This window comes from Nannospalax galili, unplaced genomic scaffold, assembly GCF_000622305.1.
Source record: "Nannospalax galili isolate Female #2095 unplaced genomic scaffold, S.galili_v1.0 scaffold111, whole genome shotgun sequence".
NCBI classification, from domain to species: Eukaryota; Metazoa; Chordata; class Mammalia; order Rodentia; family Spalacidae; genus Nannospalax; species Nannospalax galili.
The window spans coordinates 631,354-650,963 of record NW_008330487.1 but is presented as its reverse complement, the minus strand read 5'-3'; the positions used below and the strand labels follow the sequence as shown (position 1 = coordinate 650,963).

Here is a 19,610-nt window from a genome sequence, read left to right as displayed (position 1 = left end):
TGAGTGTGACAATCACCCAGTCACAAGGGTCCCATCCCACATTCCCAGCTTTCTTACCCCAGTCCAGATCAGGTAAGAAATGTATACTAGCCACCAAGGGAGTCAGAGGCAAAGACGAGTCAAAGTGTAGCTAGCCCCTCCCAGCCAGGCCTGGCCTGACCCCAATGCACAACCAAGGAGATGGGGGAACAAAGTTGGGGTCCCAGGGCTAGGCCCTCTGCCTGGGGAAATCAAACAGCTCAGCAGCCAAATCCACAGAGTGAAGTTTATTCCCAACAAATTTCCCCTCCCCCCTCCCCAGCCCAGGACAGGGACAGACAGGCCAGGGCAAAGATGAGGCTCCGGTGGGTGGCTGAGGGGCCTCAGAGAAACAAGGAGGGGCCCTGACTCCCAGGCCACGCCAGGTCTGGCTTCCCCCAGCCCTGCTGAGTCCTCTGCGCCTCCTGCCCAGCCTCGGGAGGGGGAGGGGCGCTGGCTCCTGGGTAGTTCCAAAGTGGAGTGTGAAAATAGAGAGATATATATTTCTGTGCAGTGGGCAGTCCGGCGTGGCACTCACACCTCTGTCTGGAAGTCGCCGTCTGGTGGTTCTGTGGGTTCCCAGGCTGCTGTCCGGTGCAGAGCCAGTCGTTCTCGGGGCTTGGGGGGCAGTGAGCCCAGTGTCATAGATTTGAAGGTACTCCAGCTCTGATGCCGCCGATGCTGGGACAGGCCGGGACGGTCCCCGGGGCTGGGCTTCTCCTGTGGGAGGGAAACCTGTGGTGATGCACTGGTACCCTCCCACCCACTGTACAGAGCAAACCAAGGAGGTCCCTGGAGTGTTGAGAATGCCCAATGCTACAGAGCAATCAAGTGTCAAGACACAGTCAGATATTGCTGGAGTCCTGTCTCTTGTGCTGGTGGAACCCTAGGACCATGTCTCCTGTCTGCCCACCCTCCTTTCCAATCCTGGGGCATGGGGCGTCCCATCAGTGTTCACTCTCTGTAGCACTTTCCTATCCCAAGGTAACCCCTAAACTGCAGCTTACACAGTGAGTAGGTTCTTGGTGAGCAGGCTGCAGTTTTTCAGGCAGGGGGAAAGAGTGGGACATGAATCCCGCAGAACCCACCTCACCCCCAGTCCGGGGGTACTTAACAACATGTGCACCATCCTGTCAAACAACACCACCTTCTCCTTCTGCCAAGAGGGGCCATGGGTCAGGGTCCCCCCTCAGGAGCCATGCACTAGGTCAGGCCTGGTGCTATGAACAGGGAACAGCCACAGAAGAGCCCTCACCTTGGCTGAGGACTGGCTGCGGTAGCGGTCGAAAGTGTGGAACTTCTGGTTGAGCTCGTGGTAGAGTTCTGAGTGCCGTTTCCGGGTGTGCATCACCTTCTAGGGGCCACTGGATGTCAGAAGAGTGCTCCCCTGGGGTAGCACTGTGGACCCACCTCAGTGCCCCCTGCCCTATGTTCTCTTGGTCTGCCCTGGCCCCTCTGGGAAAACGCCAGCTCTCTGTGCCCCTGAGCTATGGGTGTGGGTAGGAGGATAGAGGAGAAGATCCCATGGAATCCAGAGGCTTGGGGGCCCAGGACTGGGCTCTGCAATTGGGCTTAGGGCAATTCTAGGAGTAGGCCTTCTAGGGATAGCTCCCCCTCCTACGGCCAGCACTCACCTCAAAGTCCAAGTCTGAATACCGGAGCTTCTTTCGCTAAGGAGCAACAAGCAGACAGTGAAAGAGAGGGAGCTTTTCATAGGAAACCTGGGGCCCCAGGGCTCCATGGCACCTTCCCCTGTCCAGGCCCTGGAGTTGGGAATCCTTATGGGCCATCCCTTGGGGTCGTGGCACAAAAGCAGTGGGGTGTAATGCACATTCATGGTGGGATGTACAGACAGGTGCTCCTGGGAGCACACCCAGGGATGCAAACTGAGGTCAAATGCTAAAAGGTGGACTATGGTAGGGATACCCCTACACAGGATCACAGAGCCTACACTCACTCTCTGTGCCCTGGAATCCAGGCTATTCTCCTTCCCCATGCTCTCTCCCCTCTCCGGGGAAACCTCACTGGTCCCTGACTCCATGACTCCTCATGCTCTCTTGACCCTTACTTTCCCAAGACCACCACCCAACAAGCTCAGCAACATCCAGTACCACTTGAGGAGGAGACCTCAAAGTCTTAGAATGATGGCATTGGAAGGACTCAGGAGACCAAGGCCAATGGTCCCATTTAGATGAAGCACATGAGGTCCATGGAGGGGAGAAAGGCTGTACCACTTGGCCCCAGGCCCTCAGAGGTGATGTTAACACCAACAATCTGGATCTCCTAAGACCCAACCAATCTGATGACCCCACTTCACACTACTAGCTCTTGACTCCATTCTCCTGGTTTTCCTTCCACCTCCTGGCCTACTCTGCCTCCTCTCTCCACCCTGCTTCTCTGCCTCTATGCCTTCCTCATCCCAGACTCCATCTCTCTACAGATAACAGCACCCCTATCCCTACCCTCAGTGCCCCAAAGTCATTGCTAACACAGTTTGTGACCCAAACCCATGCCTGTGCATCCACTGCTGTCCATCTCAGTCACCCATACTATTCTGGACACCATCCTTGACCCCTCAAGCTGTTGCCACATTTATTGCTACCTCCCACACAAGGAGCCCAGCAGTGGCCCCTCCTCAGTGGCTCAACCATGAGCAGGTGTCCACAGAACAAAGCATGCCATGATGCTAAACACACCCTCAACAACGCCAGTGTCATCTTTTCTGTTTTGCTGCCATCTGTGGCAGGAGCAGGCACCAAATGTTCAAGGAACATTTTAGGCACAAAACTAACCTTGTGACCTCTCTACTGCTAACTTCGCTTTCTTTGTGCAGAGGCCAGAGAGCGCAACTTTTTGAGGTTAGACACAAGCAGTTAATTATGTCTAAACTGTGACGCCAACCTCTTTCCTTAACCACAATCCCCCTCATCCCTCTAAATAAGAGTTCTAGAATGTTCTAGAGTTCTACCTTGGACTTCTACCAATCTGCTTTTTCTGAGAGATCCTCTGCAAAGAGCAGACCATAGGGAAGATGGGTATCAACAGAAAATACAGCCAGGGCCACAGAAGGGCCTCCGTTTTCTCTAATTAGAGGCCAAAGGAGCACTCTGGGCCAATTTCAATGATAATAGCAACTCCCAATTTTCTAGCACTTTCTACTTGTTCCACACAGATAAAAAGAAGTCTTACATCACTCAATCCTCTAAAAAAATGCTACAGAGAGACCTCTGAGCTATCCTCACTTTATACCTAAGGAAGCTTAGGCTCAGTGAGATCACATGATGCATTCAGCATCTTTCACTGCCAGTCAGCAGAGTCCACACCGGACTCAGATCCACGTGCTGCAGAAGCCCAGGCTCAGTCCATTGGATAGCTGCCTTAGCAGTTGAGTGCCTGAGCCAGTCGCCTTAAAGGAGAGCTCATGCTGACCAGTCACCCCGAAGTGGGCACCCGAGCACGAGTGAATGAACTGAGAAGCTGACCCCCAGCACGTGAAGCTCCACCTACGTGAAGCATTCAGTTTCCTCAGAGCTGAGTTCTGTGAGCTGTGGGGTAAGGAGAAAGCAAGGGGTATGAATTTCCAAAACTGCTCTAGGGAGGCTGACAGCTGTCCCTTCCCAGCTGCATCCTGTGACTCAGACACGGTCTCAGGCACACAGTAGGCAGATCCTCTTCCCACACCCCACAGTCTCTCACCTCCAGGGAACCCAGCTTCATGGTGGAGCCTGGCACAGTACGGGGCATGGTCCGGCTGCGCTCCCCTGGCTCAGGTACTTGACGGGCGCTGGGTGTTGGTGGTGGCGGTTGGAAGGTCATCCCATAGGGGTTCTGGAGAGACCCATAGGCAGAGCCCAGTCCCAGGCTCGAGTGGTCCACAGACAGGAAGCTGGGGTAGCCTTCAGTGTGGGCTACTGTCTTAGCAGCCCGCCGGGGTGTCCCCTCTGGTCGGGCCCTTGGGGCCTCCTCACCCCCCGTACCTCCACCACCAGGCTGTAGGCTCAAAGTCCGCCGGGGCAGCACCATGTAGTCCCCCTCAGAGCCCGGCTCACTTGGCCGCAACCATGTGAAGTCCAGCTGCCGTAGGCCACCCTCCCCACACATGTACACAGGGTTGGCCTCCTGGGGGGGTGGTGGCTCCCCTAGACCTGGTGAGGTTGCCATGGGTACTAGGATGTTCCCAGGTAGTGGTGAGAAGCTGAGGCCACCCTCAGGACCCACGAGACAGGACTTGGGCTCCTCATCCTCATCCAGGGACAGTCGGGACAGTGTACCAGAGATGGTGGATGGGTTGCAAGTGTTGACCTCCTTGAACAGAACTGGGGGCAGGAGTGGGAGGGAAGGGTGAGTCCTGAGGAAGTGAGACCCGTCCCCTGATGCTCTTGCCCGGGCTAGGTAGTTACCAAGCCTCTGAGCTTGGGTAGGGAGAGAAACTGAGCCCTGGAAAGATGGTTGGTATTCTCTCATACACCAGAAGGGACAGAAAGACAACTGCATGAGGGGCCCAAGGAAGGCAGGGCAGGAAACAAAGCTAAGACCCAGTTCCCACAGTGCCATGGTACAGGATTTGACTTCTACCTCACAGCCCCAAAGTCTGTCAAAGGACCTTACTCCTCTCTATTTCCCAGAGAACATCTGCCCTAGACATGAGATTGGAAAGAGATGCCAGTAAAAGCCGCAGAAGTGATGTAATGTAGCAGCCAGTATATGCCAAGGCCCCTACCGTATACTTGATGTTGCCTAATTCCTGTAGGCCCTAAGCTTTCCTCCTTACCTAAGACAACACCATTCTCTCCTTTATAGGTTTGTGAGCTGGAGGCTCAGATAAGAGAGCAGTTTTCCCAGAGGCAGGCAGTAAGCAGCCTTCTCAGCTGTGACTCAAACTCAGGTCTATCTGAGGCCAAAGCAGCCCTCCATTACCCCAGTGCCCACGGGAGCCTCCCATGGCAGGGTGTGGGGCTCCTATGGTGCCCATCCCTGGGGCTTCTCAACTCCGTTGAGCAGACTCACCTGTTTGACACGCCAGATCCACATCCTTTTCAAAGTCTGACTATAGGCGGAGAGGGAGAAAGCAGGTGGGCAAAGAGAGAGGGGTGATGTATCAGGGTACGAAGAGCTCAGGCTCCTTCCTCCCCAGCTCCTCAGTCCTCCCACCTGAGGTGCCACCTATGGCACCCTGCCCAACAAATCCTCACAGTGCAGGTAGGAAAGCTGAATGGGGCAAGAACTTGTCCAGTGCCACCCCAATGTCTTAGGAATTAAACCTGGTCTCTGTCCCCTCCCTGTCATGGATGGGATGGGGAAAGTGAGGCACTTACAGCAGGAGGATAGGGAATACACTCAGGCCTTCTCACTCACCAGGATCTGTAATTGCCCATTCTTGCACGAGTCAGGGGAGTCTTCACTCTCATCAGCCCGACACACACCCATCTGGCACTTTACCACATCCTGGACCTGGGGGCAGAGAGCACCTGCTGGGCATGAGGTCACCACAGCACCCCCACCACAGTGGGCTGGGTTTCCCATCCCAGGCACCCAGGGCAGGAGTGGAAAGAGAGACAGGCATCCAGCCTGAAGATGATGCCACCTAGGCTGGGCTGTCAGGGAGAGGGAGCCGCAGGAGACCCAGGCCTTCAAGGCTGCCCAAGCTAGCAGGGTCCACACCAAGGACTGCCCACCAGAGCCTGAAGTACCCAGTTACTCTGAACCAGAGGGAGAAGCCAGAGCCAGGCATGGGTGGCAGGTAGGTGGGGAGACAAGAGGAGAGGCCCAGTACCTCTCGGCGCAGGAAGCAGTGAACAGCGGTGATGACGAAGCCTTGCGCTGAGTTGAAGACAGCAAAGAGAGCCTGGAAGAGGACGGAGCGGCGGTCTGTCATGGCCAGGACAGCAGACATCCAGGTGAGTGCCAGGAGGGGCAGCACCACACAGGAGCTCCAGAGTGAGGCCCTGAGGAGACAGTGGCAAAAGTCTGTCAGAGTGACATGCCACAGAACAGTGTAGCAGGAGCCTAGGCCTCCACTCGGCTTGGGGACTAGCAGGACCCCAAATTCCAGGACCTCGGGAGTGTCTCCAAGCAGAGAGGAGCCAAGGAACTGGAGCTGGAGAAACAGGACAGAAACAGACAGCAGAAAACTATGGGGCCAGGGGTCACTGAGGGTTGGGGATGGGAGTAGGGGGGTACATGAGAGTGGGAGGGATGGATAGACAGGTACAGTGGGACTAAGCCAGAGCAAAGGCAACCTTTGAAAACAGAGAAAGTAGAAAGAGCCAGGGGAGGGAAGTGGGGGCAGGCGGAGGAAGACAAAGGCAGACAGAGGCAGACTCGGAGTCTCAGGCCCAATTTGAACAGGAGCACCTGGGGAGCTTTGGAGGACAGCACAGGCCAGAGCCACATCCCCAGAGACTCCAAGGCAGTAGTCTGGAGAAAGGAGAAGAGGACAGGGACAAAGATACGACAGCCACAATGAGAGAGTATGAGACAGAGACACAGACAGAAAGATTAAACAGGCAGAGCACGTGGAGAGACAACATAGCACAAATCCTGTGAAGATGGGGCCAGGCCCAGTGAGGTTGAGGCTGTCCCCCAGCTTCCCTTAGAGGAACTCTGGCTCCTGGTGGTTGCTCAGATCTCAGGGTAGAAGGATCATATCTGGGGTCAGAACCAAACCTATTTATCCCTGGCCTTGCCAGAGGAAGGCAGAGATAATAGGCAGAAAGGCCCTGACCAATAGGCCAGCCCCACCCCTGACACGTGCTATAAGCCCTTGAGGAACAAGAGATGGAAGGGTAGCCTTGCCCTTCTGGGTGGGGAGCTACACCCAGCCCACTCTGCCCAGCCCCCAGCAACCCCAGTGGAGAGTCGTGCACAGCTTTAGACAGAGCTAAGTGGCACCATTCTACAGAGAGTCAGAGGCCAAGGCAAAGAGATGGGCTGAGGCCAAGACCTGTCCTGGGTTAGGGCTGTTCAGCCCAGCAAGGAGGGATGGGGGTGTGGTACAACACAGTATCTCTGAAGCCCTGGAGGTGGAGCCAAGATCCAGAGAGGCTCTAATCACAGTAATAAGAGCTGCCATTGATTAACCTCCAATTCTCTGCCAGGCCCTACACTGAACACTTTACATATATTATTTCAAATTGTGATCAAAACAACTCCCATAAACAGGCCTGGGGATGAGTATCCCAATTGACAGATGAGGAGACTGGAGTATGCCCAGCTGGGCAGGGAGAAGGGAGCTTGGCGGGCAGACTCTATGGCCTGTGCTTTGATCTGCTGATTTAGCAGACTGGGCAGAGGCAGGTGGCAACTCAAAGCAGAGAGAGCTCATAGCTCCTTGGAATTTCTCAGAGCTTCATGGTGCCAGGACCAGCTGTCTCCACAGGCCCCTAGGGGTGTGTGTAACAAAGCTGGGCCCTCACTGGGACTCCCAGCCCTGGGAGGAGGTTGAGCCCCAGGCCCTTCCTACTCCTGCATAGCTCAGGCTTTAAGAGTCTCAGCTGCTGGGGGTGGAGGGCCTCAGTAAAGTAACTGTAACCTCCATGATTCTGTCTCCGATTGATTATGAGATTCAAGGCCTGAAAATTCAAGTCAGAATCTATGACAGATGATAAGACGATGATTCACTCATTCTAACATTCTTAACTTCTGATTGTTTTATTCTAAGATTCTGTCATTCTAATTCGAAGGTTCTATAGCTCAAAAATTCTTAGGGCCTAAGACTCTGAGCCTTCAGGTTGGTGATGAGAGGAGGAGTCGTCTGTGGCTGTGCCATAGCAGCAGCAGGGCAAGAGGGAAGGGTGGGCGGAGGAACCCAGAAACATGGGGAGGCAGTCACTCCCAAATGCCCTCGGCCACCTCATCCCTGAGCCCCAGAGAGCATGTGACAGTGGGAGGACAAGGCAAGCTTTCCAGGGCACTGGGCTAATATCCCTCCCGACCCCCCCAAACCATGGGCACTGCCCTCCCATTCATTAGACCCTGCCCACCCCCACCGCCCTCCAGGGGGCACGACTAACATGGCGTTCCTGGCCGAGGCTGAGCTGAGCAGGGGGCTGGGGACCGCTCCACACGCTGAGCAGGGGAGGAGCAGGCTGGCCCAGGGGCACCGCTCCGACCTCGGGGGGGCGGCACAGACACGGGAGAAAGGGAGACACATGGGAAGCCGGGAGATGGGGCAGAATGAGCCCGGAGAAGGGTTGGGAGGGGAGGGCAGACGAGAGAGAGAGAGCTGGGTTAGGGTGGGTGAGGGGCTGGCTGCAGCTGAGCACTCCAGGTGCTCACCTTGCCTGCGCCCTTGATGCCCCCAGGTTGGCATTGGCAAGCCCTGAGTCTCTAAGGCACTCTTGGCTCCCCCTCCCTGCATGTTTCCCAGAAAGGCTGAGTTACAGAGACCCTCCCCTTACCCGGCCCTCTGCTTCTTGGATTTGTCTGAGATGCCATCTCGAGCCATGAGCTTGTTGAAGACGATGATTCCGATGAGCATATTCACCTGGGGGCCGGTGGAGGGGAATGGGGGAAGACAGGATCACCAGGTATCCTCTGGGCAGGGACATTCCCAGGTGGGAGTTGGAGGCCAGGGAGAAGGCAGAAGGACATGATGACTCCCTGGGGCCACATCTCTCCCCGGATGCTGAAAGGGGTACATACCAGGACAATGACAGCTGCGGGACCCACAAAGGCGTAGAGCAGGCCACCCTCCAGGGACAGCCAGCAGCTGGGGTGGGGGACAAAAGGGAGCATCAGACACCCAGCAGGCCCCCTCCATACCATTCCACCAGCCTTAGTCCTTGGGTATTCATGCCCACATCACCAGTGGATACTAAGGCCTAGGCAGGACAAGAGCCACAGAGAAGGACCTCAGTTTCCCCTCCCATGAAGATCTGGAACATCAGGCTCATCCCCATGGGAATAAAAGGAAGCAGTTCCCTGTAATCCTAGCATTACAGCCAGGCAAACTGAGGCTAGAGATAACAAGGAATTTTCCCAAAGACCTACAACAAGCACAGGTCAGGGCCTCAGCTTGAAAAGACCTAATGTCCAGTCCAGTTCTCCCACAGACCCAACCCCTGCTACAGGAGGCCCACGTACTAGCTGGATGTACCGTATCCTTTGGTGCGTGTAAAGCCAACAGACACGGCCACCACCAGGGCAGGCAGACCTGGGGGAGTGGAGGAGGCCAGGTGAGCAGGCCGCAGGTGCTCAGGGCCCCCTCACGCCCTATCCTCCAGCCCAGCTGACCCCTATCCCTACAGAGCTGGGCCAGGGCTCAAGCAGTGCCTCCCGGGCTGTCCCTGCCGCCCCAGGCACACCAGCAGAGTCCAGCACTGGCCTCGCTCACCCCATCCCAGGCAGAGGAAGCGCTTGCGAACCAGGCGGGTACGCATCCGCCCGATGACAGCCAGGTACGATTGCCAGGCCTCAGTAAGCACCCAGCAAAAGGAGGACAGGAAGAAGAAGTGCAGGAAGGCCGCAGTCATGGTGCATACACCCTGCAGGGAGAGGGAACAGGAGGGAGTGGCCCTGAGCAGAGGCCAGGGTGGGAGCTGCCAGCTTCCCACACTGACTGCTAGGCCTGGGTGCTGCATGGCCAGCCGCCCACTGGAGCCCCGCCCCCCCACCCAAGCCCTGCCAGGCACCCACCCCCCCACCTTCCTGCACCCACACACAGCACGACACAGGCCTGGTGACATGCACACAGCACTAGGCATCCGGGGAGGCGGGCGGGCAGGCCACCCACGCACAGACAGGACTGACAAGTAGGGGGAGGGGGACGTACAGGAGCACCTGCCAAGTCATGGCCAAGCAGGGCTCCACACCTGGCTCTCATAGTGCTGGCACTATGCAGCGAAGGCCAAGGGGTCATGGGGTACAATCAGCATGGAGCATCCACAGGCAGATGGCAAAGGAAAACTGGCAGACAAGAGGAGGCCTAATGCCACCCGCCCAACACCCATGTGCCCAGGCACTCACGCACACATTCACTGATGTACACAAACACTCATCACTGAGCATACACACACCAACGCCATCTAGTATGCTCACACACACACCCTCTCCCCAGTATGGGGCTGGGGTGTACACCCATATCCATCACTCCAGGACATCCACACAAACACACCCGCTCTCATATGCAGGCACTCTCTGTCCTCACCCCCTCACTTATGCCCCTCCCTGACACCCCCAGGAGCCTGCACCTGCCTTGCTCAGCACCCGGGACTGGCCCACGAGGATCAGGATGTTGGAAGCCAGGATGGACAGGCAGAAGTTCAGCAAGATGATGGAACGTTCTGATTTTATGAACCTGACAGGGCACAGCAGGCAGAAGTAGAGGCATTGGCTGACTGCCTAAACCTGGGTGGCTGGCCACCTCCCGCCCAGCTCAACATCAGACTTACCTCCAGAAGGCTGCATAGATAGCAAGCAGTGTGAGCAGAGCCATGCAGGACACTGCACAGCCAATCACCAGGGGAACTGAGGGCGCACCTGCCAGCTCCAGGGTCTGTGGGAAATGGGTTGCTGGGAGAGGACAAAGGTAGGGCACCCGGTCTCCCTGTCTGATGCAGGCAGGCACACTCCTCACACGCAGAAGGGCACACGCTATTGTTTTCAGGTGTATACAGATCAAACCCAGTCATACAAGCAGATACATACTTACACTCAGTCACCCACACATAGACATATTCACAATCATCCACTCCTGGGCAGGTGTCATGGCTCTGAACACCACCAAGGGGCCCCAACTTCCATGTGCATTCCCACAAGTTCATGTGCACAGAGCCACACAGGATCACCTAGAAGCCTGCCAACACTCTCATGGATGCTAGCCCAACCCAAGCACGTCTACTCACCAGGTCCTTGGGTGGCTGAGCCAGGACAGCAAAGGTGGACAGGTGCTGACACTGGCACCGAGTGTGGGCTGCCTGGGTCTCCAAGGTCTGGCAGCTCTCGGTGTTCCAGTCCCCTGAGCTGGCATCTCTTAAATGGAGGAGAGGTGGCATGAACCCAGAGCCTAGCTCTGCGGCCCCATGCCCAGTGCTGACCACTTCCCAGGATAGATGACATCCAGGGCAAGACTATATCCATGAGATGACAGAAAGGAGCCTCAGGATGTGCTCTTGACCCCTTAGACCAATGATGGCACCAAAGAACCCTCTGGTCTTCCAGGCAGGAGACCATGTCTGATGAGAGGAATTAGGGCTGCCCCCAACTCACGCTCTGGAGTAGTCCCAGCTGGCACAGTGGGGATCTGTGGTGCCCTGTGGGGCAGAAGGCATGTGTTAGTGTAGGGTGAGGAGCTCACTGCCCCAACCATCTATCCTGGCACAGCTGCTCCCACACAGATTAGAAGTCAGGTCTGCCATCCAGGACAGACCACCTTCCATCAGACAGGCCTTAGGCCACCTATGTGGGCAGATATTCAGGGTCCCCACTTACATTGATGATGTAGGAGAGTTCCACTGTAATGAGGGGCTCAGCTGGAGGCTGGGTGGGGGGCCGCACAGTCACTGTCATCACCCGGGAGGTGACAGCTAGTGGAGGCCTGGGGGAAAAGTACTGAGGTCAGATCCTGCCAGCAGATACCCAAATCTAGTCAGAAACTCTAAGCTTCTGTAGAAGAGGACTTTGGTGGGGGTGCGGGGGGGGCACATTCCAGGAGAGGGCACAGAGCTCTTTCATGGCCCAGGACTTTAGGTGAGGTCTATCATCTGGTCAGCAGTAAAGTCCTGGACAGCAGCATAGTCTCTGGGAACTGCCTGGATGTTTTAGTTTTAGTTTTGTGAGTTGTATGTTAGGCATGTACAAGTGCACACATACTTCAGATGTTGTCCCCTAGGCACTGTCCACCTCTCACTGGCCTGAAGCTTGCCATGTAGGTTAGTCTGGCTGGCCAGCAAGCCCCAAGGATGTACCTTTCTCTGCCACCCCAGTGCTGAGATTAGGAACATGTCACTATTCCTGGCTTACATAGATTCTGGGGATCAAACTCAGGTCCTCAGGCTTACAAGACAGACACTTTACCTACTGAGCCCTGGGTGTGTTTGAGAAGTCAGGTGAGGGGGTCTCTGAAGGAACAAGGCTGCAGATGGATCTTGCCATTATGCTGGACTCACCTGGGGGGTGGCAAGATGAGGCCAAGGGTGCGGTAGAGCACAGCACCGATCACAAAATAGGAGGACTCATCCGGGTCAGCTGGGAGAAGGCGCTGGTGGGCGGGGCCTGGGCCAGGGGGCACGGTTCCTGGGCCCCTCCCCCTGCCTGGGCTGCCAGCTGAGGCTGCCCCAGGTGTGGCTTGTTTCCCTGGGGAGGAGAGGCTGAGCACCTCCTTGGGCAGGAAGAGACGGTCCTCTGAGTGTCGCACCCAGTCCTTCATGCCCCGGCGGCCCCGCATGGGAAACGTGATGTCACTGGACACAGCTGAGATGGGCTCTCGCTGAATACTGATCACTGCAGTGGAAGGAAGGTGGGCAGGGCACACCAAAGACAGATGAGGGGGACAGCCAAGGGAAGAGACATGAGGGAGATACACACCAAGCAAGGCAGACAGACATGGAGGTTAGTGCCATGAAAGAAGCACATGAACACAAAGACAACGCCAAGGTGGAGGGGAGGAAGAAAGGCGGAGAGAAAGAAATATGGCATTAAATGGAGGAAAGAAAACCGGGAAGTAAAAGAGCAAACTAGGAAGAGCCCCTCAACACCATCCCTCACCCAGGGGTGGTGTGGGTTCTGCCACATCCAGCACCCCCCCCCCGCCTGCCTCCTTGTACCCAGATTGTCTGTAACAATCAGAGAACTCTGGAAGGCCTTGAGGGCATCGCCAACCAGGTGAATGAAGTCCTCCACAACACGGAGCAAGTGCACAGAGCCAGGAGACACCTGGGGACAGAGAAGGTGTAAGGGTACAAGGCAAGAGTAGGTCATGAGAAGGGAAACCCAGAGGCTGAGCCCCTCACCTGTTGAGCATCGTCCCACTTGTCCTTGTTCTCTGAATCCACCATGAAGCTCACCACTTGGAAGAAGCGCTGGGGAAAGAGCAATGCTGGTTGAAGTGCGAGCCCCGTCACAGCCACCTTGCTACCCAAAGCAGACCTTGCTACAGTGGCTCAGCAGTTCTCTACCCTCAGCCCTGTTTCCTCCTCCAGTAGGGAGTGGTACCTGCACATCATCAGCTGAGGGTACATATGTCGCCCTCTTGAATGTGTCAGTGACATTCCTTAGAATGTCCACAGAGAAGAGCAGGTCCCCGCTGTAGTAGGTACGCCGGGCCAGTAGCTCCTGCAGGCTTCGTACCACCTGGGACATGCCCTCACCTGCCAGCATGCGCTGCCCCTTGGCCAAGTGCTCCCGAAGCTGTGGGTGACATGTATGCCCCTGTCATTGAAGCATCAGGAACCAGGACTAGACCCTGGCCTGTCCTCCTCCCATCCACCAACTCTCTGTATCCAGGAAGAGAGAGGCCATACATGATCAAAGACAGGCTCAAAGAGGTTCCCAGGAAGAGAGTACAAGAAGGAAACAGGTAATTTAGGGAGAATGAAATAGCTCTTAGAGAAAGAACATACTCAGACAGACACCCAAACGCAGACTGACAAGCCAGCTTGAGGCCCAGGCACCTCCCTGTCCCTAAGGGGTCAGGAACCTTCTGAAAGATAATGTACACATGCTCTCTCAGACACAAGCTCTCAATGCAAACACACAACCAATACCCACTTTGGTCAGAAACGTACACACAGGCCACATTTGCTGACACTATCCTTACCCCATGAGCTGGAACACAAAAGATAAACTTTGTCCCTGCCTTCAAATAGCCCCCAGTCTAGCACAGCATACTTAAACAAGTATTCTTTTGAGGGGAGGTCTTTTTGAGACAGGGTCTCCCTGCAGCCCCAGTTGGCCTGGAACTTACTATGTAGATCACGGTGGCCTCCATCTCACAGAGATCCACCTGCCTCTGCTGCTCAAGTGCTGGGATTAAAGGTGTATACTAACACTTAAGAGACTGAGAAACTGGGGGTGGGGGGGATATAGGAACACAGAGATAGACTCCAGAAATAGGGGAAGACATCTGAGGACTCAGCCTTGACGTATGATAGGAGTCTGTCAGACAAGGAGGGGTACAGTCAGGCAGAAGTGGGCTCAGCATATCCCAAGGCATAGGGTATGAGCAAGCCTTAAGCTCCCACCACCCCCGACCAAAGTTTGGGACACACATCATGTGGTGCCCCAGCCAGAGCAGGCACACTCACAGATAAGTACAGGTAGCGGTATTCATGGGAGATGCAGCGGGCAAAGCTGGGCAGTCCCCAGTATGCCACACCCTGGGCACTGAGGAGACAGCGGCGGCTGGCAGAACCTGCAAGGGAATAAGACAGGGCTGGGCATTGGGGCTGAGTGCTCAAGTATTCCTGACCCATCTCAGGATGGAGACTCGGACTGGGGGACTCAGAAGGGGGCAGCAAGGATGTGGGGGGTGAGGCTCTACAAAGATAGCTTCCTGCCCTTACCCGAGGCATTGGGAGGACACTTGTTATAGATGATTTCACCAGCTGCCGCCTTCTTCCATGTCATCAGCATCACATATTCGTCCCTGCACATCTCATGGAAGGCTATGGGGATACGGGAAGTGGGGCGAGGGGTTCAGCTGGGCTCACAATCTACCCCAAGCCCTGGGAGTGGTGCAAGCAGTACCTGGACACCTCTTCTCACTGCAGGGCTTTACTTCCTCTCCGCTGCCCTCGCAGGGGTAGCCCTGCGTGCCTGTGGCCCGGCACATGCGGAAGCGGCGCTGCCAGCCTGTGTCACACGTCCTGGAGCACAGGCTCCAAGCATTCCACGGCCCCCACTTGCCATCATTGACTGTGGGAGAAGGGGAGTGTGAGAAGCTACAGGTGATCCCAAGGTCAGGGCTTGCCACCACCACCCTCACACTAAGCACTCACCCGGGCACTCAAGATTGCTGCATTCCCGAGTGTCAGTGAGCGCCCCCGTACACGTGGCCCAGGCTGGACCGGCCACACTGCACTTCCGACTTCTCTGCTGGGTCCCATTGGCACAGGATGATGAGCATGGGCCCCATGGACCCCATTCTAGCCACTGGCCTTCCACTGCATGGGGAGACACAAGCAGGGGTGGCCGTTGAGCAGAATGTGGGTGGGCTTGGCAAGGGCAGACTACTGCAGGGGGAAGGCAGAGCCTGTTGTGCACTCAGACCTGTGCCAGACCAGTCCCACTGAGCTGGGCATATGACAGGGGCTGGAGTGAGTGCGTGGTGACTGGGCCTCATTCTGCCTGTCTGTCACCAGCTCCAGGAACACAGGACATCTCTCCACACAGCGCTGAGGACAAGCCCCAAGGGCCAGTTCTCTTCTGGGTGAGCACATGTGCCATAGGGAGAACCTTTTGATCTTTGCCTACTCTTAGGTCTAGCTTTGTGTCCACATATGTACCATGGGCACCAAAGTGCTATTTACAGCAAGGGCTTGTAGGGTTGGGTCTTGGCAAGCAGGTTCCTTCTGATGGGGTCACAGTGTGCCAACCCTAAGGCATAGCTAGGGCTCCCTGATGGCTGCTGGCACGTATACTTCTCCATGTGTGGTCAAAGTTCATGGGACTCCCAGGGGTAGGGCATTGGACCTGACTGCCTCCCCTAGGTCTCCCGATCCCTCCCACCCAGCTGGGCAGCGCCTGCCTAGAAGCCCCTTGGCGCTACTGACCCGGGCAAGCGGCCATACTGCAGAGTTTAGTCTGCAGCTCGGGACCCTCGCAGGCCTTGCCGCCGTGCTGGGGGGGCACGCAGGTCCGCATCCGGCTCCGGGACCCCCTCCCGCAGCTGCGGGAGCACAGGCTCCAGGACCCCCACTCCTCCCACACGCCGTGCACTGTAAGGAAGCACGTGGCCGGTGGCTGGGCGGCACCTTGGTTCCGCCCACAACCAGCACCTGCCCATCCACCCACCAATTAGGAGCCCCGCAACTCTATGACCACTCCTTATTGGCTCTGCCCTGGGTTCTGCTGCCACGGGGATGGCTCAGGGTCCCAGGCCAACCACCAGCCCCTTTGCAGACACAGGCTTCAGGTCCCAACTCACACAGGACAGACTCTGTGGCCACCCGGGCAGGGTGAATAGGGCCAACCCAGGGCAGCCAGTGGTCTTCCTCTCCTGGGGACACGGGAAACCCCAGGAAAGGATCCAAGATCCACCCAACCCTCCTCATTCCCTTCCCACCGACCCAAAGCCTGAATCCAGCAAGGCAGGACTGGGGCAACAACAGTGCCCCTCCCAGCCCCAAGCGCATAGACACACAAACAGACATGAACCTCTACATGGACACCAACCGACACAGCAAGCTGGACCACAACAATGCCCCGGTGCTCCACAAGCTCCTGCCACACCCCCAAGCACGAGAGCCCTCCCCAGCTAGGCCCTACTTTAAATTCACTGCCAGCATTTCACCCCTGGGGAAGCAAAGCCCCTTTGCAGACACAGGCTTCAGGTCCCAACTCACACAGGACAGACTCTGTGGCCACCCGGGCAGGGTGAATAGGGCCAACCCAGGGCAGCCAGTGGTCTTCCTCTCCTGGGGACACGGGAAACCCCAGGAAAGGATCCAAGATCCACCCAACCCTCCTCATTCCCTTCCCACCGACCCAAAGCCTGAATCCAGCAAGGCAGGACTGGGGCAACAACAGTGCCCCTCCCAGCCCCAAGCGCATAGACACACAAACAGACATGAACCTCTACATGGACACCAACCGACACAGCAAGCTGGACCACAACAATGCCCCGGTGCTCCACAAGCTCCTGCCACACCCCCAAGCACGAGAGCCCTCCCCAGCTAGGCCCTACTTTAAATTCACTGCCAGCATTTCACCCCTGGGGAAGCAAAGGGTGGGTTGACGCTGCCCTGTCTCTCACAGTCACCACCTGGCCCAGGCAGGTACATGTATTTCCTCAGTACCTGTGTGCTTAAACCGATTTAAGACTAGGGGTCTAGCAGAGGCTCTCCCTGGGGTGGGGGGTGGGGGGCCAGAGCACAGAGAGGACCTTTAGGGAGGGTTTCATTTTCAAATAAAGTGGCATACATCTTAGGTCTAAGGGCAGGCTGAACTCTTTAGCCAAGGTGGGGGAGGGGCAAGACAAGAAAAAGCAAATGCAGGAGCCTGGGTGCTGCAAGAGGTGCCCATGAGGTGCGGACTAAGGGAAATGGAGGAGGCAATGTGCAAACATCAGCCTTGACTACCAGAATGTAGGCATCAGGGGAGTAAAGTGCCCAGAGCAGGGCCCAGTGGTGTGTCCTGATTCTTCTGTGGCCCCAGGGCTTTGTGCCAAGCTGGCATAATGCCTAGGCTAGGCATGGTGTGGTGGGCAGGCAAGTTTGTTGAAGGCAAGGAAGGGGCAACCAAGCATTTCTGGAAGATTTGTGTGTTGGAGTCCCAGACAGGACCTAACCCTGCTGGCAGATGGGGAGGAGAGGAGGATGGCCTACCTGGGCAGGTGGCTGAATTGTTGCAGGGCCGGGTCTCCCGCAGGGGCCCGCTGCACAGGGTCCCATAAGGGGAGGACACACAGGAGCGGGTCCGCACCTGCAGACCCTGCCCACACGTCAGGGAACACACGCTCCACGGGGACCACTCCTCAGCTGCCGGGTCTCCTACGAGAGAGGGACAGCGTCGGCGGCAGGGGACACCTCCCAGACACTCAGTTTGATGGGGACATGGGAGTACCAGCAAGATGGGGGGAGGGGGCAGGCATCAGAGGGACCCTCCTACCCTGACCCCAAGTGGCAGGCTCTTTGGGAGGCAACCCATTCCCTGCCCACAGGCCTCACATGGCAGACAGGACTGAGCTCCAGAACATAGACACAGACGGGCACACGTCAAGCACACATGCCACCAGATGCCACAGTCGGGCCCCTGCCGCAGAGAAGGGAGGCGGCCCGAGTTACCTGTCTGCGCCATGTATAGCCCAGGCTCATCTGCAGACCTTGGCCACTGGGTTTTCACCTTCGGTTCCTCTTCCGGCTCCTCACCTGGAACACGGAGGTGGTGGCAAGGGCTCAGCAAAAGCCAGCTCAGTGCTGCCACAATGGCACAAAGAGGGCAGCCTTGCTGGTCCTCAGCCCGAGGGCCTGGAACTGACTGGGCAATGCAGAGGCATCACATCCTGCCCCTTGCCCCACCATCACCATTTCACAGATAAGGAAACTGAGGCTCAGAAGGCTACATGGGACTCACAACCACCTTGTCCACCTCTACCTCAGCCAGATGGGAGATTGGAGGGCAATAGCCAACATATTAATGAGTTTTGGAAAGGTGTCTGTGTTGTCCCAAGCCATGCCCACACCTGTCTCCTTTAATCTTCTCACTGGGAAGAAGTGACTGTCATCCGTGTTGAGAGGTGGAAAAGCCCAGAACAATGACTTGTCCAAGGAGCATAGAGAACCTGTGGCTTAGCTCTTTTCCGTCCTAGGACTGACAGTAAGCAGCTGACAAAGTAGCTGATCCTGCTCCACACCTGCTCCTGGACCATGCATGGCTCAGCATAAGATGATTCTCAGCCCCATCCCCCTACCAAGCAGTAATGGACTGTGATATAGAGGCCCTAGCTCTGAGACCTAAGGGGCTAGGGCAGGGGCCTACACCAAACAGACCCCCCTCTTGCTAAAGGACTGAATTGATATGTCTGGTCCAGGCCTTTAGCAGCCCCACTTGGTCTGGAGGCTCAAGCCTGACCTGCTGCACAAACAGAAGCTCCTGAAGCCTCTCCCTCTGCTGTAGAATGCATCTAGGATGTCCTCCAATGATGTATTAAAAGCTTAGTCTTCAGTGTTGTGTTATTGGGAGGCAGCAGAAACTTTAAGAAGTGGAGTTTAGTAGGTCTTGTGGTTCCTGGAAGCTGAAGGGAATAAGCAGACCCCTGTCCTTTACCTGTCTGCTTTTCATTCTCAGCGAGGAGATGAGTGGTTTCCTCTGTCAACCATCCCCACCCTGATATGCTGCCTCACCACAGGTCCAAAAGCAACAGGAAAACTGACCATGGACTGAAATCTCTAAAACTATGGGCCAAAATAACCTTTTCCAAAAAGTAAATAACCTCTTTTCTTTATAAGCTGATCATCTCAGGCATTTGTTACAGTCATGCAAATCTAACTATCAGCCTCAAATTGGGTGATGGGGTGAAGGGCAAACAGGAATGCACAGGGGAAAGGTCCCACCCACATAGGAGCCCCTGGGCAGGTGGGGCTGGAAGACCGTTTAGGGATAGGGCTCAGCCCATGGGGTACCCCAATGAGAAAGTCCTCCTAATTCAGAAAGCTAGGTGAGCACCAAGTAGGCACCAGGACCTCAGAAGGCTATGTGCCTCCTGCCCCCTGCTGCTCAGTCCAGGCTCTGCACCGGAGAGAAAATTTCTCCTTGACCAGGACAGCAAACCTATTGCCTAGTGGGTTCTGAACTACCCCCAGCACAGCTTCTGTACTCTGTAAGCCACCAGCCTTGGGGCCTGAGCCACTTCCTTAAATTTCTCCACCATCTCTGAAACCGGGACCCTGCAAGAACATCCCCTGGAGCTCAAGTGGACGTGGACCCTGGGGGCC

The 19,610-nt window shown here is 56.3% G+C and overlaps 1 protein-coding gene across 9 annotated transcripts in view; it reads right to left on the bottom strand.

Annotated features, from left to right (window-relative positions):
- Positions 1 to 246: 246 nt before the first annotated feature.
- The window catches only part of Adgrb2 (adhesion G protein-coupled receptor B2), a 37,295-nt gene continuing 17,931 nt past the window's right edge, over positions 247 to 19,610 (bottom strand). For 2 of the 9 annotated variants that reach the window (XM_008848135.2, XM_017802012.2), the window contains exons 3-30: positions 17,961 to 18,044; positions 17,502 to 17,666; positions 15,729 to 15,893; positions 14,955 to 15,119; positions 14,704 to 14,871; positions 14,520 to 14,621; positions 14,262 to 14,368; positions 13,171 to 13,365; positions 12,969 to 13,037; positions 12,783 to 12,891; positions 12,126 to 12,459; positions 11,449 to 11,554; positions 11,227 to 11,270; positions 10,863 to 10,989; positions 10,410 to 10,513; positions 10,213 to 10,315; positions 9,353 to 9,503; positions 9,103 to 9,172; positions 8,662 to 8,728; positions 8,418 to 8,503; positions 8,031 to 8,129; positions 5,792 to 5,963; positions 5,374 to 5,469; positions 5,026 to 5,065; positions 3,715 to 4,334; positions 1,653 to 1,688; positions 1,274 to 1,372; positions 247 to 738 (exon numbers count right to left, since the gene is read on the bottom strand). In XM_008848135.2, coding sequence (XP_008846357.1) covers positions 553 to 738; positions 1,274 to 1,372; positions 1,653 to 1,688; positions 3,715 to 4,334; positions 5,026 to 5,065; positions 5,374 to 5,469; positions 5,792 to 5,963; positions 8,031 to 8,129; positions 8,418 to 8,503; positions 8,662 to 8,728; positions 9,103 to 9,172; positions 9,353 to 9,503; positions 10,213 to 10,315; positions 10,410 to 10,513; positions 10,863 to 10,989; positions 11,227 to 11,270; positions 11,449 to 11,554; positions 12,126 to 12,459; positions 12,783 to 12,891; positions 12,969 to 13,037; positions 13,171 to 13,365; positions 14,262 to 14,368; positions 14,520 to 14,621; positions 14,704 to 14,871; positions 14,955 to 15,119; positions 15,729 to 15,893; positions 17,502 to 17,666; positions 17,961 to 18,044 — 3,869 coding nt within the window. In that variant the 3' untranslated portion in view covers positions 247 to 552. The remainder of the gene's footprint in view (positions 739 to 1,273; positions 1,373 to 1,652; positions 1,689 to 3,714; positions 4,335 to 5,025; positions 5,066 to 5,373; positions 5,470 to 5,791; positions 5,964 to 8,030; positions 8,130 to 8,417; positions 8,504 to 8,661; positions 8,729 to 9,102; positions 9,173 to 9,352; positions 9,504 to 10,212; positions 10,316 to 10,409; positions 10,514 to 10,862; positions 10,990 to 11,226; positions 11,271 to 11,448; positions 11,555 to 12,125; positions 12,460 to 12,782; positions 12,892 to 12,968; positions 13,038 to 13,170; positions 13,366 to 14,261; positions 14,369 to 14,519; positions 14,622 to 14,703; positions 14,872 to 14,954; positions 15,120 to 15,728; positions 15,894 to 17,501; positions 17,667 to 17,960; positions 18,045 to 19,610) is intronic. The other 7 variants (XM_008848159.3, XM_017802018.2, XM_017802015.2 and 4 more) reach the window with 6 other exon arrangements.